Source organism: Podarcis muralis, chromosome 6 (genome assembly GCF_964188315.1).
Source record: "Podarcis muralis chromosome 6, rPodMur119.hap1.1, whole genome shotgun sequence".
NCBI classification, from domain to species: Eukaryota; Metazoa; Chordata; class Lepidosauria; order Squamata; family Lacertidae; genus Podarcis; species Podarcis muralis.
In genome coordinates, this window is record NC_135660.1 from 19675738 (window position 1) to 19703320 (window position 27583).

The window sequence follows — 27583 nt, forward strand, 5'->3', positions numbered from 1 at the left end:
CAGAGCCAACATTCATTTTTATTTCACTTTCCCGTTATTCGAAATCCACAAAGTAGTGATATAATATAAAAACAATACAGCAGCAACATTATAAGAACTATAGAAATCAAAACATAACCCTAAGAACAACAGCTAAATGACCTATCACATGACATTTGAAGCCGCTGGTTTGCAGCTTGGGAAGAGTTTTGGACCACGCCGTAGTTGGATATCTATAAGTGTTTTACCAAAACACACACACAGGAGGAACAACTTTTTCCAGATTGAGCAGAGGATTCCGGAATGGTCCAGTGGGCATTGACTTATTTAGTTCTGGCGCTCAGTGCATTTTTAAATCGCTGCTGCTCTCAAAGGAATGACAGTGGTTCGGCTACTGTGCTGTTTTGCATTTTAGATGCTTGTGCAGATTAAGAGCAGAAAAGCAGTGTGTAAATTATAGAAATAAATGAATCTTATCCCAAATGTGCCTTGAAGCAGTGAAGCGTCGACAATCGCATTCCTAGGATCCCTTGGCAAGAAGCTGTATCGGCATGCGCCCCCAATCACGTTACCACAATTGCCACATTAGAAATCGCTCCATTCTACTTGTCTCAATAAGTGTCTGGAATAAGGGTAAGGGGGGGGGGGACGCACACCTTTGTGCTGTTATGTGAGAAGGACAGGAAGTTTCACCAGCGAGAGTCAGTCTCTCCAATGCCTAGGTACGCCTTTGAGTGTTGACCTATTGTCTCAGGTTCCCTTTAATGAGGGAATCAAGTGAGTTTCCCATGGATGGAAGTTCCGTGATTTGAAAGCTATCAGACCACCGATAATAACTTATTAAAATAAAAACGTACTGCAGTAAACATAAACAAGAGGTTTAGATATGTCAAGATATGACCAGCAGTGGATAACTATCTAGCCACTGTTATATTTCAGTGCTTTTCGCTTCTCTGGAGCTGTAATACATACCTCCCCTAAATTTATTTAAAGAAAGAGGAACAGAATGCACAAACCCATTTGCAGAAAGCGTATCTTTCATTATGTGGTAACAGGCTATCACACTGACCACGTTTGCACACCACGTACCCAGTTCAAACCATGGTTTAGCACCAAAACAATGGCTCGCGAGGAGGAGGCCATAGGCATTTTTGTTCCTCCCTGTGCTTTTTAGGACAGCGCAAAATGGCAGTGGAGCCATGGATTGGCTTAGTATGTTGCCTGAACCTGGTGAGGTTCCTCCCTCCTTAACAACCATCTATGGTTACAGGTCACGACTGAGAGACCTTAACCATGATCCCTGGTTTGGGTGACACGCTGAGCCAAAGCACGTCCTGCGGTGAGTTAAGAAGTCCAGGGAGGAGGAAAACGAGTGCGACTTCCTCACTGGCAACCAGCATGTTCATGGAGTCATGGTGTGCCCTGCTCTGGGTTACTGTGGTGCACAAAGCAGGCCTCTGTCAGTATTGCACTAAACACAACTACTCAACTAATATTTACATTTCTGAAAGTGACCTTCAAATGTTATGGACTCCCATCAGCCATGGCCGGTGGGCACAGATGGTTCGAGCTATGAGCGCAACAACCTCTAGAGCGCACCAGGTTGGGAGAGGCTGTGCAAAGGACATTCCTGCTGAATCACCCAAATGTCTTGCCTCCCCCTTCTAACGGTGGCTAGAAGCAGAAGCATAAGGTCAGAACATTGCAACTATAATGGGCCCCGCTGAGTGTCCGATATGTGCATGTCCACTGGTGCATAAGACTTTCCTTATAATCATTTCCTAGCTTCACAAAAGTCCTCACAAATTTATGTTGTATAAACTGCAGAAGCTGGGAGAGAATCAAACACCTCAACCTCTAAAAAGCAGCGTTTCCCAAACTTGGGTCTCCAGCTGTTGTTGGACTACAACTCCCATCATCCATAGCTAGCAAGGACCAGTGACTGGGGATGATGGGAGTTGTAGTCCAACAAACAGCTGGAGAACCACATTTGGGAAAAGACATTTTGTAGACTTGGAAGGTGCTTACAGATTTTGTTCCTGGCTCTTGACAGTAGTTCTTGGTTCAGGGGAGGGGGAGGGACACACAGCCTAAAATCTGCCCACCCCTGCTCTGCTGGGGAGCAAAGAGGCTTAAAGTAACAGGATTTTAAAACAGGATGGAATCACTGGCACGGAAATGAAGTCTCTCTTGTTATTTCCTGCCAGAAGAAAACCATTTCCTGGGGCGATACACCATGTACGGCAATCAAGTGCTTGAACTTGCAAACATCAAAGCCGATTCTGTACAAGTAGAAGAGTTCTTTATCTTCTGCAATGGAGATGTTCACACCAAGTATATTTAAACAGATCCCAACATAGACATCTTCAAACTTAATAGGCTTAACATGAGCCATCATTTTATAAACCTTTGCAGCCAGTCTGGTGTCGAAGACATAACCAAGTCCACTGAGGTATGGAGGATACCTCCTAAAGGGATATTCCGTATAAGAAATATAGGTTTTCTTATAAAATCCTCTGTAAGAGAAGCTATTCACTAAAGGGTAGCCGGTAATGAAGTTTTCCGAGGCATTCAAATTCAGAAGGAATTTCACTAAGTTGCCCGTGTTGATGAAAACGTCTGAATCTGCCTTCATAACGTATTTAGCACTGGAACAAAACTCCGTCACCCATCTGAAAGCCATGATGGTTTTCAAGGAAAGGTTGTTGTAAGTGTCAATGAAGTCTTGTTGGATGATGTCACCATAAAGAATGCTTTCATCTTCTATAGATAAGCTTGCGGGGTCGTCGCTTTCTGCTCCTTTGCCCAACAGAAACAGTGTCAACACCTGGTTCCCCCACCAGGATCTTTGAGACCCCCAGGTTACTCGAATGGCCTGCCTTACCCGCACATCCGTAGGCCGTGACGTCACCAAGATGATGAGGAACGGATTGTTGTCTTCACATTTCGATCGCTCGCGTAGCGTAAAGAGGAAGTCCTGCTTATGGATGGGCTCATAGTCATAGAAATACATCCAGTTGTTATATTCCGCCACATTGTGGGAGGGGATGACCATGTACCATGCTGTGAATATGACTGAGGCAAGGGACAGACCAAAAAAAACTTTTCTCAAGGATGGCAAAGGCATCGGTCCTTGAATCTGAAGAAAGAGAAGCGGGAGTTTTCGATCGCGTTTCCAAAGGATTGTTGAGCTATGGAGAAAAGAGCTGGGCAATAAACACTTTGCTGAAAAAGAAAAACCAGTGAAGAAGAAAATTACTACGTGGAGAACACAGGCGTTCGCATTCTGTATACCTGAACCTTCATACCAGAAGTGATGCTATCAAAGGAAAACAGTTGCTCTCCATTTGTTTTATGGCTTATTAGGAATGCACAAAAATTGCAAGTTGGGCAAGTTCACATGTCTTTTGATGAGTGTGGTCCACGTAAGTGGTGAGGCCCGGCATAAGCACATTTATCCCGCTGCACATAAAACAAATGCATACATCATCTCAAGATTCAATAATAAAATTCTGGGACTATAAATGTATCTACAGTGACTGAGCATATGATGTCTCCGTCTTTATCGACTTTCAGGAGAAATGTTAAAATATTCCTGTTTTAAAATTTAAATACCCAGGCCTTTGATGGCTGAAATATACAGTGGTACCTCGGGTTACAGACGCTTAAGGTTACAGACGCTTCAGGTTACAGACTCCGCTAACCTGAAGTAGTACCTCGGGTTAAGAACTTTACCTCAGGATGAGAACAGAAATTGTGCGGCGGCAGCAGGAGGCCCCATTAGCTAAAGTGGTACCTCAGGTTAAGAACAGTTTCAGGTTAAGAACAGACTTCCGGAACGAATTAAGTTCTTAACCCGAGGTACCACTGTACTGGCCACAGCAGCCTTGGAATTAGTGAGAGTGCATGATGGTTTTTAGATATGCTAAACACTTCTAATTGTCTTTAAATGTTTGAGATATGCTTTTATTTCATTTTAAATTGTATTGTTTTAAAACTTTGATGTTTGCTGCCCTGCAGATCAAAATAGAATCTAAAGAGTTGGAAGGGACCCAAGGGTCATCTAGTCCCCCCTGCAATGCAGAAATCTCAGCTAAAGCATCCATGACAGATGGCCACCCAACCTCTGCTTAGAAACCTCCAAGGAAGGAGAGTCCACAACCCACTGTCGAACAGCTCTTACTGTCAGAAAGTTTTTTCCTGTATGTTTAGCCGGAATCTCCTTTCTTGTAACTTGAAGTCATTGGTTCGAGTCCTACCCTCCAGAGCAAGAGAAAACAAGCTTGTTCTGTCTTCCACGTGGCAGCCCTTGTGAAATAAAGCTCCTCTTCAGCTCATTTTGCACAATATGGGTTTTTGCCTGGGTCTGCGTGCCTTATTTTCCATTTCAAAAGTGTTAACTCATTGGAGCTGATGCTTATTGGGACAAAAGTGCGAATTCCTTTTTCGAAAAATAAAAAAACACACACACAGTAGTTCAAATGCTTTTCCATAAAAACACACACACAATTTTTACGTGAGATAATTAGCTCTAAAGTCTGTGAGACCAAGAAGATTCCTCGTCCCCCTCCTTTGGCCACTAGAGGGAACTCTTATTAGCTGAGGTACACCACAGAGACAAATAAATGCAGAAAGCAGAACTAAATATGTTGTTCACTGCTTAGCATGTGCTGCGGAGCAGAGATTAAAAGGATTTCTTGCAAATTCAATATTTCAATGTATTTAGGGATGTCTTGAGAAACTGAAGAGGGGCACTCACTGGTTGCCCAACCTCTACCAAGGAGTTAGTGCCTTGGCTCCAAGAAGAGGGGAAGTGTAGCTGTGTGAAGGGAACAGGAGTCTCCTAAAACTCTCACCGCCTTAACAGACTACAGCTCCACTATCTCTCTCTCTCTCTCTTCCCTTCTTTTCTCTGAATGCCTAGTTTCATGCACAAGGCGCAACATGGCATCATTATACACTGTGTATTTATCTGTCCAACCACCAGCAGCCAGTAACAGGAGGCAGCGTTGGTACGGCTTCATGACACAATGTGCTGTAATCTAGCAATGCGAAACAACAAGGGGAAGAGATGAAAACTACAGAGCTGCAACAACTCCGTAACATCTAGGCATAGGATCAAAGATTTGTAGAACTGGGAGGATTAGCTAGTAAAAAAAAACACCCCTGCAATGCAGGAATATGTAGCTGTCACATACAAGGATCAAACCGGCAACCTTGGCATTATTAGCATCATGCTCTAACTGAGCTAGTCTTGCCCTAAGAAACTGAGGTTTGTCCTGACATCCTATGCCCTTTTAAAATGTGGGGGTTGGAGGGGGTATTGGGTTGTTGTTTTTATTTTGATTATGTATTTTGTGGTTTTATACTTTGATTTTATTCTGTGAACTGCCCTGAGACCTCCGGGTATAGGGTGTTATGTTGTTGTTGTTGTTGTTGTTGTTATTAATAATAATAAATGGCAGGGATGATAGGAGTTGTGGTATGGCAACGTCTGGAGGGCCACATGTTCCTCATCCCTGGTGCAAGCAGCCTTGATCTAGATCAGGGTTTCCCAAACTTGGGTCTCCAGCTGTTTTTTGGACTACAACGCCCAACATCCCTAGCTAGCAGAACCAGTGGTCAGGGATGATGGGAACTGTAGTCCAAAAACAGCTGGAGACCCAAGTCTGGGAAACACCAATCTAGCTGGGCAAACTGCCTGACTCTCATTAAAGCAGCCTCCTATGTTCCTGTGTATAATCTGCCTTACAGAGCTGTGGGATTAGTACACAAACATTACAAAGTGAACAGATGCTACTGCTGGCGAATGGAACATGTGAACAGTCTTTGTGGCTGGTTGCAATACTGCGCTGGGATCAATGTTTCCCTGGTCCTTTGTTCCAGTCATCTACAATCATACTTGAAGAACAAGGGAATAATGGGCAGTGAAAATTCATCGGGGGGGGGGGGGTGGGAACCTTCCACGTCTACAATCTTAAAATGGTTATAACCCCACTGAATTCCATACCAGGCACTAAAGGCATTTAGCTGGGGGAAATCTGAGGTAAATGAATACAGAGTGGCATTTTAAATTCACAATGTGGTGTACAAATCGAAGATGGGACGAAGTCAAGCAGAGAGCAAATTTGCAGTTGTTTTAGTGGAATGTTTTGTGTCTCTCCCCCAAACTCCAATTCAAAATTTCCAGCTCTCAATCAAAATTTTCACCTCTCTCTCTCTCTCTCTCTCTCTCTCTCTCTTTCAGGTATGATGTTTTTATTAGTTTTTCAGAATACAGTGGTACCTCGGGTTAAGTACTTAATTCGTTCCGGAGGTCCGTTTTTAACCTGAAACTGTTCTTAACCTGAAGCACCACTTTAGCTAATGGGGCCTCCTGCTGCTGCCGCGCCACCAGAGCACGATTTCTGTTCTCATCCTGAAGCAAAGTTCTTAACCCGAGGTACTATTTCTGGGTTAGCGGAGACTGTAACCTGAAGCGTATGTAACCTGAAGCGTATGTAACCCGAGGTACCACTGTACAATAAAATAGCAGCTACAAAAATACGAACAGAATAAGTAGGATACGGAGTCCTCTCTTAAAAAATAATTCTTAGCCCTTAACACCCACAGACTAAAGTCACTCATCCCAACGCTCACCTTTCTCCTCACAGCTTCTCACTCTGGGAGAATGACATTTCTCTGTCTCTCACCCAGGGTTCTCCATCAACCATCTACAACCCCCACTTTCTACTCTCTCTTTTTTGAAAAACATGAATATTATTTGGCAATCAGTTTGCAGGCATTCACGCTTCACATCCTATGCCTCTCTCAGAAAGTAAAACAACCACCAGCACTGCCTACTTTCAGAAGAAGGAATTTGCTGCCCTCTGCTGAAGTTACACTAAACTGTAGGGAAGCAGCCGCAGTTCTAAAATCAAGAGAGTTGTTTTACAAGGTTCTTGAGTCAACCATTCCCTCCCTGATGTTCAGGCTTTCAGTGCTAGTGCTTACATAGGCAAATGAACATCCCCTGAGGGAAACAGCAGGTTTGCAGGAGTACGAAAGAAGGGTTAGAGAGTACGAAAGAAGGGTTAGGGAGTGCAAAAGAAGGGTTGGGGAGTAGTGGTACCTCGGGTTAAGAACTTAATTCGTTCTGGAGGTAAGTTCTTAACCTGAAACTGTTCTTAACCTGAGGTACCACTTTAGCTAATGGGGCCTCCCGCCGCCACCGCACGATTTTTGTTTTCATCCTGATGTAAAGTTCTTAACCCGAGGTACTACCGGGTTAGCAGAGTCTGTAACCTGAAGTGTATGTAACTTGAAGCGTATGTAACCTGGGGTTAGGGTGACCAAAACAAAAACCCTTTAAGGGGAAACCCCAAAAATGCCCCACTGAGGACTGAGCATGATGAGGTTCACAAAACACTGCTTTTTGCAGGTGTATGGGGGCGGGGAATGCACAACTAGATATGGAAGGAATGAAGTACAGGGAGTGAAGCACTCCACACTGCAACATTTTGTTGCCGATTCAACTTGTTTTTAACTACGGCTGCGTACACATTACCAACTTAAAACACGGTAAGGTAGTTCTCCCCCGCTGTGTTTCAATTCACATGTGGCTTCTGTTCTCAAATCAGAGCAAAGCTGTTTTGAGGAGAAATACCTCAAAAAGCAGTATTTCTCAAGAAAATACAGGATAGTTGTAGACTGTGGCTAATATTGTGTGCGCATGGCTTAACAAACCAGTGGTGGGAGCACTCTTGATGCAGGGAGGGAAATCACAGAATTTTTTTATTTGCAGTAGTTCTTCCTGCCTTTGATGGGTACACAGCTTGGGGGTTCATTTGGATCCAATGCTGTTGGTTGAGGCTCAGGTGTTCTCAGTGGCACAGAATGCCTTCCATCAGCTTTGGCTGGGGGTCCAGCCACGCCCCTATCTGGACATGGATAGCCTAACTTCTATCATCTACACTCTGGTAATCTCTATGTTAGATTACTACAATGCATTACATGTGGGGCTGCCTCTGAAGACAGTTTGGAAACTTCAGCTGGTGCAGAATTCAGTGGCCAAGTTGCTCTCCAGGGCAAGAAGCTCCTTGAGCATATAATGCCAATCTTGGCCTGACTGCTTGGCTGCCAATTAATTTATGGGCCCAATTCAAAGTGCTGCTTTTGACCTATAAAGCCTTAAATGGCTCAGGACCGCAATAACTCAAGGATCATTTCTCGCTGAATATGAACCGACCCAGACCCTGCGATCATCATCTGAGGCCCTTCTTCGTGTGCTTCTTCGACAAGAAGTCTGGAGGGCGGCAACAAAATGTTAGCTTTTGCTTCTGTTTATTTATCCTCCTCATTGTTGGAGACTTGTTTGTAGTTCTCTTTGCTGGTTGAATCTATTTGCCTGAGCCTGAGTTTTGGTTTCAATTTGCATTTTACTAAAAAGTGTTGTGCTAGTTTTTAAACTGCAGCTGTTTTAGCTTCCTAATTGATTTTTTAATATGCATTTTTTAAAAGTTGTTTTATATTGTTTTCATTATGTTTTGTAAGCTGCCTTTAGAGAGCTTCCCCCCCCCCCAAAGGCAGCATATACATTCCTTAATAAAACTTGAATCTGCATAACTGCACTCATCCCTTTATTCTTTCCTCTCCATTCCCTCCTCCTGCTGTCTCCCACAGTTAGACTGTAAGCTCCCTGGGGATAGGACCTCTTTTTCTTTTCTTATATTACTCTGAACATGTGATGCGCACTGATAGGACAGAATAAATATCACAGAAATGCTTCCCCACCCCCACCCCCTTTCAAGCTGCGATGTAAAGTGGAACATTTTCCAAAATGGAAAATGACCCAGTGCTTCCTTTTCAAGTGATGAAACCCCTGGAAAAAGATGCACAGCAAATGCCTAGTTTTGAAAATATGGTAAGTTTCTTTCTAAAGTTTCCCTCTTCCCTCAGCATACAAAAAATACCACACGTTTGGTAAGTTTAAAAATTGTTTACTTACCAATGCTTCAAAGGTCATATTCATCTGCTTCAGAAAGTTGCACAGGCAGTAAACCTTGGCTTAGCTACAAAGCAGGGCAGGTTCCTAAATTATTGGTATAGGAACTCAAGAGAAGCTGGCGGGAGCCGTGTGGTCTAAGCTGGAGCAACCAGTTCAAACCTCTTCACACATTGAACTTCTTAGGTAGACATAGGCTTGATTACCTATTTCCTCCCAAGATAAGGAGAGTGCCTGGTAGGACAGCTTACTCTATGGCAGGCATAGGCAAACTCCAGCCCTCCAGATGTTTAGGACTACAATTCCCATCATCCCTGACCACCAGTCCTGTTAGCTAGGGATGGTGGGAATTGTAGTCCCAAACATCTGGAGGGCCGGAGTTTGCCTATGCCTGCTCTATGGTATTAACCCTTTCATGCAATAATGAGACTCAACCAACAGGTTATATGAGGCTGGTTATCCCACAAAGAGAAGACCAAGAAGATTCATTGAAGTCTGAAAAAAGGATTTCAACTGGCAGAAGAGTATCCCAGCAAAATCTAAAGAAGCAATATGTGTCTCCAGCACTCACCTTTTTTCTATTTGTGCTTGTTACAGAACCCTTAGCCTGAGTCCTTGGTGTGTGGGTGTGAATTAAGGACTAGTCTGCCAAGGCAAGCTAATTATTTCACTCCAATTTCTACTCCCCATTTCCAGGGTGACTCTTCATTAAGTTGAAAATGCCCTTGCAGTAACATTAGTTTAGCAAATTAAGTTTATAATTTTCATATGTGGCATAGTTTTTTATCCTGGTATCTACGCATTCCCTTTTGCAAAGAAAAGATCCTGCCCTGTATATTTCAGGCCTAATCAACTTTGACACACACAAAAAGGCTGTTGTTTGAAGTTCACTATCCAGTTCTGCCCTCAAAGTGGGTCTGTGATTGGGGGTGCAGGTGGGGGAGAGGAGGAACCAGGAAGGCCAGGCCAGGAAGCAAAGAACATTGTCTCCTAATAAGAACCAATATCCTAAGAGAACATTCAGAGCAGCCCTTTCCCACCTTCAGAAGTGAGGGAGACCAGGCCAGGGAGCATATCCCATTGGCCCCAGCCAGTCTGAGAGGACTCCATCACACTATATTTTATATAATTTATTTGTTTTAGTATTTTAAAATTGTTAACTGCCTTGGGTGCCTTGGCAGAAAGGCAGCACAGTGGTACCTTGGTTTGCACATGTCTTGGTTTGCATACGTTTTAGATTACAAACCCGGAAGTGCGTGTCTGGGTTTGCAACCTTTTTTTGGATTACAACCCATTTTTATTTTATTTTTTGGATTACGAACAAATTTTTTTTGGAGGCCCCATTGGCGAAAGCGCGCCTTGGGCTACAACCTGTTTTGGTTTACAAACGGACCTCCGAAATGGATTATGGTTGTAAGCCAAGATACCACTGTATACAAATGCAATAAATGACATAAAAAGTTGAATATTATGGGACTTCTGGGAGGCCCACTGTTAGTAAGCTAGAGAAGAGCATGGAGTTCCTGTTCTCAAACGAATAAAAGGGGATTGATTAATTTAGGTAATGGGTTACCAGGTGTCTAGAGAAAGGCCAGCATTGCCTGTTCCTGTGCCTTGAATAGCAACTTGATCTGCAAAAATCTGCAAGTTTGTGGCATGGAGACAAACCCTAAGACCTGGTAACCTCTGCAAGAACAAGATGCTCATAAAAGCACAGGGAAAGGGCTAATGCTTGCTACCAAAGTATGTCATATGCAGAAAATTCTGTTTGGTGCATTGAACAGAAGGAGATATTAAAGGAAATGGGGTCGGGTGAATTTGGTTGAGAGAAAGAAAGAGATGAGTTTCTTCAAGTCTGTGCAGAAATGCCTGCAGATAATGGAGGACAGGAAGCAATAATGTTTTAACTTGAAGAGACAAGTGAAGCCAAGCTGGGGTAAAACATAAACCTTGGATATGAACCGCAACAAATCTTTGCTTCATCACATGAATCCAAAGTGGTTAATTTAGAATGAGTCCCGCTAAGCTTTTCCCCAAAGCACAGGCTATAGAACCTGAACCAACTGCATTGTTAGGACTATAATGAATGACATCTGAATCTATTATCTGTCCCTGGCATGAGAGGAAATGTGATCCTTGGGCATGGAGGAAACTAGACAGCAGCAAAAGCTTTGCACTGTTTTCCACACCACACCATCTAAGATTTCATCCCTGCCAAGTTAAAGTGCTGGAATGACTCATAGAATCATAGAATCATAGAGTTGGAATAGACCACAAGGGCCATCGAGTCCAACCCCCTGCCAAGCAGGAAACAATAACTGAAATAACTGAAGGCAGGACAGCACACCTTAAAATAGGTGGGTGTTTCTCATCAAACTAAGAAAAAGTAGCCAGCACAGTGACTTCCTGCTGGATAGGTCTGATGACATTGGAGTCCATCAAGAAGTAATTGGACTACTCCCATCATCCCTGACCCTTGGGCCTGCTGGCTGGGGCTGAGGAGAGTTGAGTCCACCGCCTGGAGGCCAACAGATCCCCATTCCTGTACTACACTATTCCTGCAGAAATAGAGCCAGCACAGCTTGACCATCTGGAGCATTGCACCGCAGTTCAGATCCTGAAATCTAATACAGTACAGTATCTGCAAATGCTTTCCAAGATAGGGAATGTTTTGTTCAGATTTAGGGCTGTGTAGGCGGTTCTCCGGGACGCGGGTGGCGCTGTGGGTAAAAGCCTCAGCGCCTAGGGCTTGCTGATCGAAAGGTCGGCAGTTCGAATCCCCGCAGCGGGGTGCGCTCCCGTTGCTCGGTCCCAGCGCCTGCCAACCTAGCAGTTCGAAAGCACCCCCGGGTGCAAGTAGATAAATAGGGACCGCTTACTGGCGGGAAGGTAAACGGCGTTTACGTGTGCTGCGCTGGCTCGCCAGATGCAGCTTGTCATGCTGGCCACGTGACCCGGAAGTGTCTCCGGACAGCGCTGGCCCCCGGCCTCTTAAGTGAGATGGGCGCACAACCCTAGAGTCTGGCAAGACTGGCCCGTACGGGCAGGGGTACCTTTACCTTTACCTAGGCGGTTCTCCCACACAGCGTGCCAATCGAGCCGAAGGGGTGCAAAATAGAGAAGGTCCATTATTGAGAAGATCCATTTTGCCACTCAGAGAGACCCATATTGTGAAATACTGCCAAAGGTTTTGTGTGGATGTTGTACTGTTTGTTTGTTTGTTTGCCATTTTAAGAGGCAGCTTGACCTCAGTACTATATACTGTACACGCTTTCAGTTTCAAACACTATTTGCATACTCATCCCGACCCTTAACCATTTTGAGCCACTTCCCATCTTCCACTGATGAGCCATCCCTTCCTTATCTCCCTCCACATGGCCATCTGTCATGGAGGCATCCGTTGAGAATCCTGCATTGCACGTGGTTGGACGGTCGCCCTACAAATCTACAAACCCACAGACTGCAGCGCAGCCCCGTCCATCCTCCGGGGGCTCTCCTTGTCCCGATTTTTCCTCGTATCTGCGCAGGGAAGATCGTAGGGCGTGGCTGAGCTTTGGTGACCGCGGATCACCAATCCACTCCTGCAAATGCTTGTTTACTGAACTTTTTATGCTCTGGAAATCCATCACCTTGCCTCCCAGTGCCATTCGATGTTCCCCTGTCTATAAATCTGACCGGTAGGCTGCTGCTTACCCAGGCATCCGACGGTGCGTACACAAAATCCCGTTATGTCTTTAAGGCGCTGCCGCAAGACTCCCCCTGTTGCTTCGATGCTTGTTTGGGTTTCAGAGAGCGGCAGCCAAAGGCAAGCAGCCTTGTCCTCGTTTCCAATCGCTCGGGATGACAGAAAAATGCGGATTTCGTGAGCTACCCTACCCCCACCCCGAAAGACGATTGAAAGCAGCATAAAACGCCCTCCCCCATCTTTCCCCCACCCACGTCTCCTTTCTTACCGCCAACCCCTCCGAAAGTTCCGCCGACTCGCTTCTGCTTTCCGGGCCCAGATCCCGCTCACTCCAGCCGGCCTGCAGCAAAACCCAGATGGCAATCGCGCCTCCTTTCCGGCCGGCGATGGCTTCCCGGAGAAAGAAGAAAGAGACGCAAGCGAGTCAGACATGTGCAAGTTCCCGGCGAGCGACCCCTGTGCTTGCAGGCCGGATTTCCTGATCGCTTTGCGCTGCTTCGCGTAGCAGCCGCAGTTTCTCGGCAAGTGAATCGGGGAAAGTTTCTTTGCTTTTTTAAAGGGGAAAGGCAGAAGTTCGTGATCGTCCAAACTCGTGCTTTCTTTCGTAGGCAATGGAGACGGGGTGGGGGTGGGGTGGCGGAATCAAATACAATCGCTGTGCGACTCTTTAAAAAATTTCGCTTCAAGTGCTTCTTGCGCTAGAAGGGGAGAAATAACCGCGAGGCTCAAGTCGTACCAAAAGCTGAGCTAGCAAGGAAAGCAAAGTCCTTCCCGGCAGCCTTTTATATAACTGGGTGTTTCTCTCCCGGCTACTCCATTTTTTATCCCTCCCACTTGATTTACGGGTCTCTCTCTTCCTGTCAGCATTCTTTGCGTGGGTACAGAACATGCTCATTCCTTATCTAGGCTTGTTTGAAAGTGCAAGGTGTGTCATGTTTTATTTAGAACTTTTAGGTTGGGGGTTTTTTTTTGTACTTTAACGAGTTGGTTTGCAATGCATCTCAGTGCCTCCCTTTGACTGGCTACATAAGCAACAGCACTCAGAGAACTGAATCAGAATACAGTGGTACCTCAGGTTAAGTACTCAATTCGTTCCGGAGGTCTGTACTTAACCTGAAACTGTTCTTAACCTAAAGCACTACTTTAGCTAATGGGGCCTCCTGCTGCTGCCGCGCCGCTGGGGCCCGATTTCTGTTCTCATCCTGAAGCAAAGTTCTTAACCTGAAGCACTATTTCTGGGTTAGCGGAGTCTGTAACCTGAAGTGTATGTAATCTGAAGCGTATGTAACCTGAGGTACCACTGTATAGGATGAAGACGAACTCAGTAAGAGTAGGAGGACAGTTCAGCATATAACTGATTCCTAAATATTAGGTTTTATGTATTTATTTTTCAATTATGTTTCAACGTTTTTAACATATACAGCCAAAACACTGTACTGTATTTACAGCATCCAGGTTCGATCTGTCATGGATGCTTTAGCTGAGATTCCTGCATTGCAGGGTGTTGGACTAGATCAAGGTTCCTCGACTCAGCCCTCCAGATGTTTTTGAGACTACAATTCCCATCATCCCTGACCAGTGGTCCTGCTAGCTAGGGATCATGGGAGTTGTAGGCCAAAAACATCTGAAAGGCCGGGGTTGAGGAAGCCTGGGCTAGATGACTCTTGGGTCCCTTCCAACTCTCCACTCCTATTAACACAATTTTGTCTTTTCTCTTATTTTTGTCGACTTCCCACCCCCCCTTTTTCCAGGGAGCTGTTTTTTTCTATCCTTCTGCTGCACCCTATCAGATTGTATTTATTTTGATATGTACCACTAATGTGCCAAAACGGCTTCTAAGCCATTTGCAGCTATAAGATAACACAGTAAGAATTTGAACAGGAACATTTAAACATCCTTTAATCAGAACATACTGTTGCATGCCTCTCCAAGATTCCAGGGGTTTCAGACGCAGACCCAGGGTTTATGTTTCCTTTTGGAAAGAGGCACAGCAGAGTCTCTGGTGTCTGTATGATATAGGTTTTATTTACACATATATACAACCTGAGCCTGCAATGGAGGGTTCACAGTACTGACCTGCCAAAGGGGTCTTGTTTCTCCCATAGCCCCAGCCTTGGACTTAATTAGAAATCAGTAATTGCTCCCCAACTTGCTGCTTTACTTCTGGCCCACATGGCTGCAAGTCAAATCTAAACTGTGGTTTTGTCCTCCTAACTGGTTCCACACTGATAATCATCAGGCCATGGAACAAACCGTCACGGTTTCTGATGTGATCATGGAATGTCCCTCTTTTCCTTGTTGTTGTTTAGTCGTGTCCGACTCTTCGTGACCCTATGGACCAGAGCACGCCAGGCACTCCTGTCTTCCGCTGCCTCCCGCAGTTTGGTCAAACTCATGTTAGTATCTTTGAGAACATTGTCCAACCATCTTGTCCTCTGTCGTGCCCTTCTCCTTGTGCTCTCCATCTTTCCCAACATCAAGGTCTTTTCCAGTGAGTCTTCTCTTCTCATGAGGTGGCCAAAGTATTAGAGCCTCAACTTCAGGATCTGTCCTTCCAGTGAGCACTCAGGGCTGATTTCCTTCAGAATGGATAGGTTTGATCTTCTTGCAGTCCATGCGACTCTCGAGAGTATCCACCAGCACCATAATTCAAAAGCATCAATTCTTCAGCGATCAGCCTTCTTTATGGTCCAGCTCTCACTTCCATACATCACTACTTTAACTATACGGACCTTTGTTGGCAAGGTGGTGTCTCTGCTTTTTAAGATGCTGTTTAGGTTTGTCATTGCTTTTCTCCCAAGAGGCAGGCGTCTTTTAATTTCGTGACTGCTGTCACCATCTGCAGTGATCATGGAGCCCAAGAAAGTAAAATCTCTCACTGCCTCCATTTCTTCCCCTTCTATTTGCCAGGAGGTGATGGGACCAGTGGCCATGATCTTAGTTGGTTTTTTTTTTTTAATGTTGAGCTTCAGACCATATTTTGCACTCTCCTCTTTCACCCTCATTAAGAGGTTCTTTACTTCCTCCTCACTTTCTGCCAAGATGTGAAGGAAATAAGTAGCTATCCTATCTTTAAAAGACATCTGAAGGCAGCTCTGTTCAAGGAAGTTTTTAATATTTAACACTGTATTGTTTTTAATACTTTATTGGGAGCCGCCCAGAGTGTTTGTTGTGGGGGAGGAAGGGAAAGAAGAATGTTAGCTGCTTTGAGACTCCTTAAAAGGGAGTGAAAGGCGGGATATCAAATCCAAACTCCTCTTCTTCTTCTTCTTCTTCTTCTTATTATTATTATTATTATCAAAGTTGTGTCATATTTTCCTTAGAATTTCCCTAGTTTCATCAGAGAAATGTTGGAGGCTATGGAGTTATGCAATCCCCAAGCCAAGGAGATAAGTAACTAAGCAACTTTCAGAAGACATCTGAAGGCAGCTCTGTATAGGAAAGTTTTTTAAAAGTTTTATTATGTTTTTATATATGTCGGACGCTGCCCAGAGTGGCTGGGGCAACCCAGTCAGATGGGCAATGTACAGTATAAATATTATTTATTATTATGTAATATTATTATTAATATTATTGAATAGGATGTCCCTGTTTTCATGAGCGAAATGTTAGAGGGTATTCTCACTGTGTATGAAGAAGCACAACCTATGAATAGGGAAGAGACCTTTAGGGAACATCCAAACGGGCCCTTGGACAGACATTCTAAGTTCAGTTATATTCCAGTGTGCTCCTCCTTCTCAATTCCTTTTTCCTGTACATCATCTGTTGTAGGTTGTAAGTCAAAGGGCATGGCAGGGCCTGCCTGCTTATGAGACATGGTGAGGCAGGCAACTCTGGCGGCAGATTTGAGCTCTTTTTGCTCCCTTTTAAATCTTAATGCCTTATTTTCATTTGTGGGGGCCTATGTCTCATCATAATTCTGGCCTGATGGGACAAGTTGCATTTATAATTTTACAATATCACCTTGTGCCATAGGTTTGTTCAAGGAGAATACAAGTAGCAGAGTTTGTAAGCGACAGATCACAAAATGTAATTTTGGACTTTGATCTGAGAGACATATGATATCTTTATTGTCACTGTCCCATGCAGAACAATGAAATTGAAAAACTATATAAAAACTACATAAAAACATGGTTCAGTTGATAGCTTGCTTGCCAAGATGGCCTTGAACAAATACTTCAGCCTATAAAGTTTTCTTTATCTGAAATAGGACTTTTAGGAGGAGTACCGGAACAGATCGATATCAATGCTCAGTATCATTTAATTGCCTCATAAACAAATCAGGAAGGAAAATTCTCAATGAAGATCAGACATAGTCTAACCACTGCATAGATTTGTACAAGCAAATCAGGATGAATGCTCAGTAAACTGGTCATCTGGAACAGTCCATAGAGGAATGCCGGTTGAGGCCTCACAGGATATTGAGATTAGGAAGTGTTGTTACCCTTCTTGAGCCTCAGTGTTAAGAAATAGCACTATTACTTGCAGCTATTCTTCTTTACTAGCTGTTTTACCCTTCTTCCATTTGATTATGGAGGTCCTTTATTGTTGGTTTAACAAATCACTTGTATGTATGTATGGTTGCGTGTCAACTTTAGAAATAATATTACAGTTGTACCTCGGTTTATGAACTTAATCCATTCTGGAAGTTCGTTCTGAAACCAAAACTGTTCTTAAACCGAGGCGTGCTTTCCCTAATGAGGCCTCCCGCTGGCAGTGCCCTTCTACCATTCAGATTCTGTTCTTAGACCGAGGTAAAGTTCTCAAACCGGGACACTATTTCCGGTTTTGTGGAGTTTGTAAACCGAATCGTTCTTCAACAGGACTGTTCTTAAACCAAGGTACCACTGTATAGCAGAACTTCTAGTCCAGAGCTTAGCAACTTAGCAGTGGCTCCTCCTACCATTAGATCCTCCTTTCTTATTTTCAAAGCTGCCTCAGCAAATCTCCTGTCTGGTTTAGAGCTAGATGGATGCAGGCATGCAGTTTAGTTATGCCCAGCTAAGATGTTGATTCAGAGTTTTTGTCGTGGGCCAGGAATCAGCTTCACCTGTGCACAGCAGCCTGAGGGGGGAGTGACTCCACCTGCAGCTGATCAGCCTTCAGGGGTACGGAGGAGAAGGCTCTGATGAGAACCTTCTTAAGCAGAGCTTCCAGCAGCGGTCAGATGCTGGTGTCAAGGCTTGTAGTTCCTGGCCATACCTTTCTGCTTCCTGCTGGTCTTGACCCCCTGATCATCAGATTCCCTGACCCCCTGGACCATCCGACCATGCAGATTGCTGTTTGCCCAACCCCAGGACAGCCCCGTGGTTTTCCACGGATCTGAGGGCAATGAAACAATCGTTGAGATGGCTAGAGCGCTGGTGGCGGATAACTCATTCTGAAGCTGACCGGACACGGGTTAGAGCTCAATGTCGAGCCTACCAAGTGACTTTCTTCACCGCCTCTATTGCATCTGCAGAAAACAGCAGCAGGAGACTTTTTGAGGTGGTTCGCAATTTAGCGGAACCACCTGCTACATCGGGGCCCAGTACGAGCCACATGATCTCCTGCAATGATTTTGCAAAGTTTTTTGCAGATAAAGTTGCTCAGATTCGGGAAGAGGTAGACTCCACTGTGGGAGCAGGGCTGGGGCGGGAGAGTGCTAGAGTCCTGTCTAGTCAAGTTGCGTGGGATCAATTCCAATCTGTTACCTCCGAGGATGTGGACAGGCTGCTTGGACGAGTGAAACCAACCACCTGTCTCCTTGATCCTTGCCCATCCTGGCTTATAAAAGCTAGCCAGGAAGGGCTGGGCAATGGGCTTCGTGGGGTGGTGAATGCTTCCCTCGGTGAGGGAGCCTTCCTAGACCCGCTGAAAGAGGCGGTTATTAAACCACTTCTTAAAAAACCATCTTTAGATGCGGCCATGATGGCCAACTATCGCCCACTCTCAAATCTTCCATTCTTGGGCAAGGTGATTGAGCGAGTGGTTGCTGAACAACTCCAGGCACGCCTGGAAGAAGCGGACCATTTGGATCCCTTCCAGTCGGGATTCAAGCCTCATCATGGGACTGAAACTGCATTGGTCGCACGGGTTGATGATCTCCGGCGGGCTAGGGACAAAGGTGAGAGCTGTTTCCTAGTTCTGCTGGATCTCTCAGCGGCGTTTGATACCATCGACCATAACATCCTTCTGCGGATTTCGTGAGCTACCCTACCCCCACCCCGAAAGACGATTGAAAGCAGCATAAAACGCCCTCCCCCATCTTTCCCCCACCCACGTCTCCTTTCTTACCGCCAACCCCTCCGAAAGTTCCGCCGGCTCGCTTCTGCTTTCCGGGCCCAGATCCCGCTCACTCCAGCCGGCCTGCAGCAAAACCCAGATGGCAACTGCGCCTCCTTTCCGGCCGGCGATGGCTTCCCGGAGAAAGAAGAAAGAGACGCAAGCGAGTCAGACATGTGCAAGTTCCCGGCGAGCGACCCCTGTGCTTGCAGGCCAGATTTCCTGATCGCTTTGCGCTGCTTCGCGTCGCAGCCGCAGTTTCTCGGCAAGTGAATCGGGGAAAGTTTCTTTGCTTTTTTAAAGGGGAAAGGCAGAAGTTCGTGATCGTTCAAACTCGTGCTTTCTTTCGTAGGCAATGGAAAGTGGAGACGGGGTGGGGGTGGGGTGGCGGAATCAAATACAATCGCTGTGCGACTCTTTAAAAAATTTCGCTTCAAGTGCTTCTTGCGCTAGAAGGGGAGAAATAACCGCGAGGCTCAAGTCGTACCAAAAGCTGAGCTAGCAAGAAAAGCAAAGTCCTTCCCGGCAGCCTTTTATATAACTGGGTGTTTCTCTCCTGGCTACTCCATTTTTTATCCCTCCCACTTGATTTACGGGTCTCTCTTCCTGTCAGCATTCTTTGCGTGGGTACAGAACATGCTTATTCCTTTATCTAGGCTTGTTTGAAAGTGCAAGGTGTGTCATATTTTAGGTTGGGGTTGGGTTGTGGTTTTTTGCACTTTAAGGAGTTGGTTACTCCAGTTCTGACAATGCATCTCAGAACTCCCTTTGGCTGGCGTCATTGTGGCTACATAAGCAACAGCACTCAGAGAACTGAATCAGAATACAGTGGTACCTCAGGTTAAGTACTCAATTCGTTCCGGAGGTCTGTACTTAACCTGAAACTGTTCTTAACCTAAAGCACTACTTTAGCTAATGGGGCCTCCTGCTGCTGCCGCGCCGCTGGGGCCCGATTTCTGTTCTCATCCTGAAGCAAAGTTCTTAACCTGAAGCACTATTTCTGGGTTAGCGGAGTCTGTAACCTGAAGTGTATGTAATCTGAAGCGTATGTAACCTGAGGTACCACTGTATAGGATGAAGACGAACTCAGTAAGAGTAGGAGGACAGTTTAGCATATAACTGATTCCTAAAGATTAGGTTTTATGTATTTATTTTTCAATTATGTTTCAACGTTTTTAACATATACAGCCAAAACACTGTACTGTATTTACAGCATCCAGGTTCGATCTGTCATGGATGCTTTAGCTGAGATTCCTGCATTGCAGGGTGTTGGACTAGATCAAGGTTCCTCGACTCAGCCCTCCAGATGTTTTGAGACTACAATTCCCATCATCCCTGACCAGTGGTCCTGCTAGCTAGGGATCATGGGAGTTGTAGGCCAAAAACATCTGAAAGGCCAAGGTTGAGGAAGCCTGGACTAGATGACTCTTGGGTCCCTTCCAACTCTCCACTCCTATTAACACAATTTCGTCTTTTCTCTTATTTTTGTCGACTTCCCACCCCCCTTTTTCCAGGGAGCTGTTTTTTTTCTATCCTTCTGCTGCACCCTATCAGATTGTATTTATTTTGATATGTACCACTAATGTGCCAAAACGGCTTCTAAGCCATTTGCAGCTATAAGATAACAGTAAGAATTAGAACAGGAACATTTAAACATCCTTTAATCAGAACATACTGTTGCATGCCTCTCCAAGATTCCAGGGGTTTCAGACGCAGACCCAGGGTTTATGTTTCCTTTTGGAAAGAGGCACAGCAGAGTCTCTGGTGTCTGTATGATATAGGGTTTATTTACACATATATACAACCTGAGCCTGCAATAGAGGGTTCACAGTACTGACCTGCCAAAGGGGTCTTGTTTCTCCCATAGCCTCAGCCTTGGATTTAATTAGAAATCAGTAATTGCTCCCCAACTTGCTGCTTTACTTCTGGCCCACATCACTGCAAGTCAAATCTAAACTGTGGTTTTGTCCTCCTAACTGGTTCCACACTGATAATCATCAGGCCATGGAACAAACCGTCGCGGTTTCTGATGTGATCACGGAATGTCCCTCTTTTCCTTGTTGCTGTTTAGTCGTGTCCGACTCTTCGTGACCCTATGGACCAGAGCACGCCAGGCACTCCTGTCTTCCGCTGCCTCCCGCAGTTTGGTCAGACTCATGTTAGTAGCTTCGAGAACATTGTCCAACCATCTCGTCCTCTGTCGTGCCCTTCTCCTTGCACCCTCAATCTTTCCCAACATCAAGGTCTTTTCCAGTGAGTCTTCTCTTCTCATGAGGTGGCCAAAGTATTGGAGCCTCAGCTTCACGATCTGTCCTTCCAGTGAGCACTCAGGGCTGATTTCCTTAAGAATGGATAGGTTTGATCTTCTTGCAGTCCACGCGACTCTCGAGAGTCTCCTCCAGCACCATAATTCAAAAGCATCAATTCTTCAGTGATCAGACTTATTTATGGTCCAGCTCTCACTTCCATACATCACTACTTTAACTATACGGACCTTTGTTGACAAGGTGATGTCTCTGCTTTTTAAGATGCTGTCTAGGTTTGTCATTGCTTTTCTCCCAAGAGGCAGGCGTCTTTTAATTTCGTGACCCTTCTATTTGCCAGGAGGTGATGGGACAAGTGGCCATGATCTTAGGGGCTTTTTTTTATGTTGAGCTTCAAACCATATTTTGCACTCCTCTTTCACCCTCATTAAGAGGTTCTTTACTTCCTCCTCACTTTCTGCCAAGATGTGAAGGAAATAAGTAGCTATCCTATCTTTAAAAGACACCTGAAGGCAGCCCTGTTCAGGGAAGTTTTTAATACTGTATTTAATGCTGTATTGTTTTTAATACTTTATTGGGAGCCACCCAGAGTGTTTGTTGTGGGGGAGGAAGGGAAAGGAGAATGTTAGCCGCTTTGAGACTCCTTAAAAGGGAGTGAAAAGCGGGATATCAAATCCAAACTCTTCTTATTCTTATTATTATTATCAAAGTTGTGTCATCTTTTCCTTAGAATTTCCCTAGTTTCATCAGAGAAATGTTGGAGGGTATGGAGTTATGCAATCCCCAAGCCAAGGAGATAAGTAACTAAGCAACTTTCAGAAGACATCTGGAGGCAGCTATGTATAGGGAAGTTTTTTTAATGTTTTATTATGTTTTTATATATGTCAGAAGCTGCTCAGAGTGGCTGGGGCAACTCAGTCAGATGTGCAGTGTATAAATATTATTATTAATATTATTGAATATGATGTCCCTGTTTTCATGAGCAAAATGTTGGAGGGTATTCTCACTGTGTAAGAAGAAGCACAACCTATGAATAGGGAAGAGACCTTTAGGGAACATCCAAACGAGCCCTTGGACAGACATTCTAAGTGAATGTGAAGAAGATGCAGTATATCTGAAGGAGCGTCTCCACCCCCATTGTTCTACCCGGACACTGCGGTCCAGCACCGAGGGCCTTCTGGCGGTTCCCTCACTGCGAGAAGCCAAGTTACAGGGAACCAGACAGAGGGCCTTCTCGGTAGTGGCGCCCTTCCTGTAGAATGCCCTCCCACCAGATGTCAAAGAGAACAACAACTACCAGACTTTTAGAAGACATCTGAAGGCAGCCCTGTTTAGGGAAGTTTTTAATGTTTGATGTATTACAGTATTTTTTAAAAAATTTGGAAGCCGCCCAGAGTGGCTGGGGAAACCCAGCCAGATGGGCGGGGTATAAATAATAAATTATTATTATTATTATATCTGACTTCAGATGTGCCCAGGCAAGTAGATCTCAAAGACTCTTCTAGTTTGGCTGGCTTCCCACTCCACTGAGCTCTGCACTTTGTTGCTCAGCAACGAGACTGTGGAGACAGTCTGGCCTCTTAAGGGCACATAGAAATACTTGAAGAACAAGAAAAGTAGTCACAATGGATCCCTACTTTCCACCCCCACCATGAGCCAGGTTTCCTCCTGAGTTTGGAATACAAGTGACAGAAGTACTAATGAGTGAACTGGATGCAGAACCAACCAGTTGTTTCCTCCCTCCCTCCATACTTCAGGTGTTCTATGTGCATATGTATGTATTTATTTAATATCCTCACCCCTGGGAGCTCAGGGTGCTCTCTCCTCATTTAATCCCCACAACAACCCTTTGAGGTAGGTAAGGCTGAAAGGCAGTGACTGACCCAAAGTCACCCAGTGAGCTTCATGGCCCAATGGGGATTCGAACCCTGGTCTTCCAGGTCCTAGCCCAACCCTCTAACCACTGTCCTGTATCCCCTGTATTTTTAGAGGCTAAGTGTACAATTATTATAATAGTCTAGCTTACTGATAATAAACTATAACAAATTCTAAAATAGTGGGGAAATGCATCTGGGGAGCTGGCTTAATGACGATACTGGTTCTAGCCAGTCAGAGCTGTGCACAACCAACTACAAATTCGCAGGAATGGTTACCTTGAGCTCAAGCTGGGAAACAATAAGTAACTTTAAGCAAAACCTGGTGGCGATGCTTCTACAGATTTTGCACCTGCAGGCTGAAGTCTGCCAGTTTTAGCTTTTAGTCCTTACATCTCTAAAAACAGATGTTGTAGGAATAGTTTTAAAACTGGGTAATTCTCAGCCGGTCTGCAACAAGTCAGGCAGCTCTTGGTTTGCTTACCCCTTGATAGAGGTGACAGATCCTCAGCAAAGCCCTCCAGCTCTTCCAAGTGAACGATCTTGTTTTGGTTATTTGCCGCTGTCTTGCTTCACCCTGCTTTCCGATAGCTTCCTGACCTATGACCACTTGGGTATCAGTCCTCATCTCTCGCAGATCTCTTGGAGAACAAGGGGCAAAGGGCAGTGATAGGTTACTCTGTTTAAACATGCCTGATAATTGCAGCTGTTTAAGGTGTGGGGGGTCCGGCTTTTTCAACTCAAGGGCCACATTCTCTTCTGGGGGCCACATGTGAGTGCTGAGGAAGATCAGTAATCTGGCTGCTGTGTTTCAGACCAGTTGCAGCTTCTGAGTCATTTTCAGGGGGGCCCCATGGGACGACTCAATGGCGCCATTGGGCCCTTACTTCACTGAAATGTAGTGCACCCACCTCCACCACGAATTCCCCCAAACTACCTCATATTATCTTTTGGGGGACTTACGTGAGGGAAAACTTAATAATTTGGAGTCTCAGGCAGGATTTGTTCAAAAAAACCAATAAAGAATTTATTTAACAAAGGAAGTTTATGACACAAGTGGGTGAAACAGGATACTTCAGATTATGATGTTATTTCACTTCAATGCTTTCTCAGATGTTGCACAGCTGTTGCCGCTTAATACTTTGGTTCTTAAACAATACTTTGGTTCTTAAACACAGTGGTATTTTCTGTCAGTTACACAACACCTTAGACAACCCTACTCCTGAGGTACTCCAAGTAACAGACCCAAGGGATCACCACACCCCTCTTAACTGGTTTGGGAGTCTTCTCTTTTTGTAGCAGAATCTCTCCCCTCCTGACTGGAATGAGACCTCAGCTTTAAAGCTTCTACTTCTCCTGGCTCAGCCTCAGCCTCCCAGTTAATTCCCAGCCTAATTACCGGTACTCTTACAGGACACCACACACTGTCCTTCACACTAAACTCAGACACTCCTTTCTCTAGCTTGTGATATTTTCCTCATAGTGGATGTTTCGACCCAGAACCAACTCTCTCTCTCCTCTCTGTCTCTCCAAATCCTCTCCTTTTTAAACCCCACCCTCCTCTGGAACCTTGGCCAATTCTCGGTAGTGGCGCCTGCCCTCCCAGCAGATGTCAAGGCAATAAATAATTATTTTAGTTTTAAAAGACAACTGAAGGCGGCCCTGTTTAGGGAAGTTTTTAATGTCTGACACTATGTTCTTTTTTAATTTGGTTGGAAGCCGCCCAGAGTGGCTGGGGAAACCCAGCCAGATGGGTGGGGTATAAATAATAAATTATTATAATATTATTATTACATTAACCATTTGCTGGCAGGGAAAAAGAGAACACTTGGGGACTCAACCTGCCCATCAAAACCAAACTTTTCCATCACACCCCACGTGTAGAGCACATTGCAATAATCCAATCTGGAGGTTACCAGTGAATGGAATACAGCAGCCAAGTTACCTCTGTCCCAAAGAGAGAACCTTTGGCCTCCGGGCCTGAGGTTCACCATCCCTGGTTTGAGTGGCATGAGCAAAGTCTAAGAAAGTTACAGGGTTAGTGGCTGATTAAGAGCATGCATTACAAAACTACACCCACCTATACAGTAAGAGAGACGAATACCCCAGAACACAAGAATATGGTCATTATGTGCACCTGAGTTGTGACACTGGTCAACCTTTGGCTTATGTGACTGTTCAATTAAACTCCACCCTCCAGCTAGGCAGCTAAGGTTATATTTTAATCACATTCTGTTTGCACAGTGCAGCAGCGATAAAGTCGGAGAACAAATGCATAAATGCTCTTATTCTTTTCACATAGCGCAAGCCTGGCCTTCTGTTTCTTCTTCCTCTGCTCACTGGAGAAACAAAGAAAGGCAGAATCGGCAAAAATGATCATCGTCAACTGAACGAAACAATTTTTGAGAAAGAAGAAGCGACAAAGAGATTGTAGAGAGAATGGGCCTTGCAAACTCTAAGCAGCTTAAACAAGCCCAGATTCTAATGCTTGGGCTTGATTCAGCAGGGAAATCCACCCTCTTGTATAAGCTGAAATTTAATGATGTCTTCCAAACTTTGCCAACCATCGGCTTCAACGTGGAGATGCTTGAAACAGGGAAAGACATTGCCTTAACCATCTGGGATGTTGGGGGCCAACACCAAATGAGGCCTGCTTGGAGCAACTACTTGGAGAACGTGGATAGCCTGGTCTATGTTGTGGACAGCACAGACAACCAGCGGTTGGAAGAGTCCAAGAAAGAATTGGAGCTTCTTTTGAGGAATGAGAGGATTAAGAACGTGCCTGTGGTTGTGCTAGCAAACAAACAGGATCTCCCTGGAGCTCTAAGTGCTGAGGAAATAACCAGGAGGCTGAACGTGAAAAAGCACTGCCACGACCGAAACTGGTACGTACAACCCTGTTGTGCAATTACAGGTGAGGGCTTATCAGAAGGGTTTCGAAAAGTGACGTCCTTTGCAAAATCCTGCATGAAATCTAAACAAGAAGCTTTTGCTCTTTTCAAGCAAGATTAACATACTCTATTCTGATGCGAGGGAGAACAGCCATGCAAACCTGACTGGGGCAGAAAGTCAGTCATTTAATGGAATATCTGGTGCTGCTTTTCGGACTTTTATAAGACAGAACATATTTATCCCAAGCCAGTTTACTGTTTTCAGAGATACTATTTTGCTGCATTTTAATGAATAAATGCAATTCCCAACTTCATTGCTTAGGAACTGCACATTTTTTTTAAAAAAAAAACCACCATTCATTTAATTTGATGAACATTTGAATTCGTATGTATTTCAGCTGTATGTAATAGCCTTTTTTTCTGTTTTAGTGTGACCTTATTCTTAGCAATTCTATACCCTTTGCCATACAGTGTGACTTTTTTTAATACAGAAAGTAGTTTTGATGCTTTGTACACTTAAAGTACCTAGGCCTATACAATTATGTGTAACAGCATGTGAGGTGGCCTTGATTTAAACAGTTGACGTTTCTATATTTTTATTTAGTGCCAGTAACTGTTTTTTGCAGTGCCATTAAATAGTACAAGGTGCCATTTTCCAGTGATTGACAGATGATCAGTGTGGAACTGAAAGCTCTGTTACCAGTGGAGACTAAGATGATGACTTAGCTTCTTAAGATGTTTGAGGAGTCAATATAAATTTATAAACACTTGAGACTTGTTACTTAATGCCTATTTTAAAAATAAATTTCTATCTTGTGACAATTTATCAGTTATAATTTAAATATGTTGTGTGTTGCCTTACTTGTCTAAGTAGATGGTGATTTGCATTTCTGATGTTATGTAACTTGTCATTACTGATTATTTGTGTTTTATTTTATGGAAATAGCATTTATTTTAAACTTTATATTGATTTTATTAGCGTTGCACTGAAAATACTGTACCATGTAGATATGCTTATTAAAGAACGTACTCATGTAACAGACCTGTTTTTTTATATTCCTTTTACTTTAAAAGCTACATTTTATACGTGAACAACATCATTAGAATTCAAAGTTGATGGTAAATGTACGGTTAGTGGCAGGCTTAGTGATTAACATGAGTCAATTTCAAGTTTGGTGCAAAAAAAATCAAAGAATGTGAATCACTGCATTACCCCATTGAATAAAAGTATCTGTACAGTTTTTGGTTGCCATCTGAACAAGTTTACCCATGAAGAAACATGTATATTAACTAATTATATAATTCTCAATGCATTAAAATTATATCATTTTGAATGCATTAAAATGAATATTCTCCTATTTTAAATGAAAATTCCCTAATATTCTCATTATTCTCTAGAATTTAACATCACTAATGAAGAGTACAGTGGTACCTCAGGTTACAGACGCTTCAGGTTACAGATGCTTCAGGTTACAGACTCCGCTAACCCAGAAATAGTACCTCGGCTTGAGAACTTTACCTCAGGATAAGAACAGAAATCACCCAACGGCAGCGGGAGGCCCCATTAGCTAAAGTGGTGCCTCAGGTTAAGAACAGTTTCAGGTTAAGAACGGACCTCCAGAACAAATTAAGTTCTTAACCCG

The 27583-nt window shown here is 44.3% G+C and overlaps 2 protein-coding genes across 7 annotated transcripts; one reads left to right on the top strand and one right to left on the bottom strand.

The window, feature by feature from the left end:
• On the bottom strand, positions 1-18989 carry B3GALNT1 (beta-1,3-N-acetylgalactosaminyltransferase 1 (Globoside blood group)). 5 transcript variants are annotated; one of them, XM_077929806.1, is made up of 2 exons: positions 18924-18989; positions 1-3204 (listed from the first exon to the last, which is right to left on the bottom strand). In XM_077929806.1, the coding sequence occupies exon 2, from the start codon at positions 3104-3106 to the stop codon at positions 2144-2146; it is 963 nt and encodes a 320-aa protein (XP_077785932.1). In that variant the 5' UTR covers positions 3107-3204; positions 18924-18989; the 3' UTR covers positions 1-2143. The 5 variants fall into 5 exon arrangements, with proteins under 5 accessions (XP_077785932.1, XP_028587274.2, XP_028587276.2 ...); XM_028731441.2 differs by lacking the exon at positions 18924-18989 and adding an exon at positions 12916-13079 and having other exon boundaries at positions 1-3170; XM_028731443.2 differs by lacking the exon at positions 18924-18989 and adding an exon at positions 12916-13055.
• Positions 13031-26978, top strand: ARL14 (ARF like GTPase 14). Of its 2 annotated transcripts, none has more exons than XM_077929812.1 (2): positions 13031-13168; positions 25352-26978. In XM_077929812.1, exon 2 carries the CDS (start codon positions 25489-25491, stop codon positions 26059-26061), a length of 573 nt encoding a protein of 190 aa, XP_077785938.1. In that variant the 5' UTR covers positions 13031-13168; positions 25352-25488; the 3' UTR covers positions 26062-26978. The 2 variants fall into 2 exon arrangements, with proteins under 2 accessions (XP_077785938.1, XP_028587282.2); XM_028731449.2 differs by lacking the exon at positions 13031-13168 and adding an exon at positions 13488-13572.
• The last annotated feature ends 605 nt before the right edge of the window (positions 26979-27583 follow it).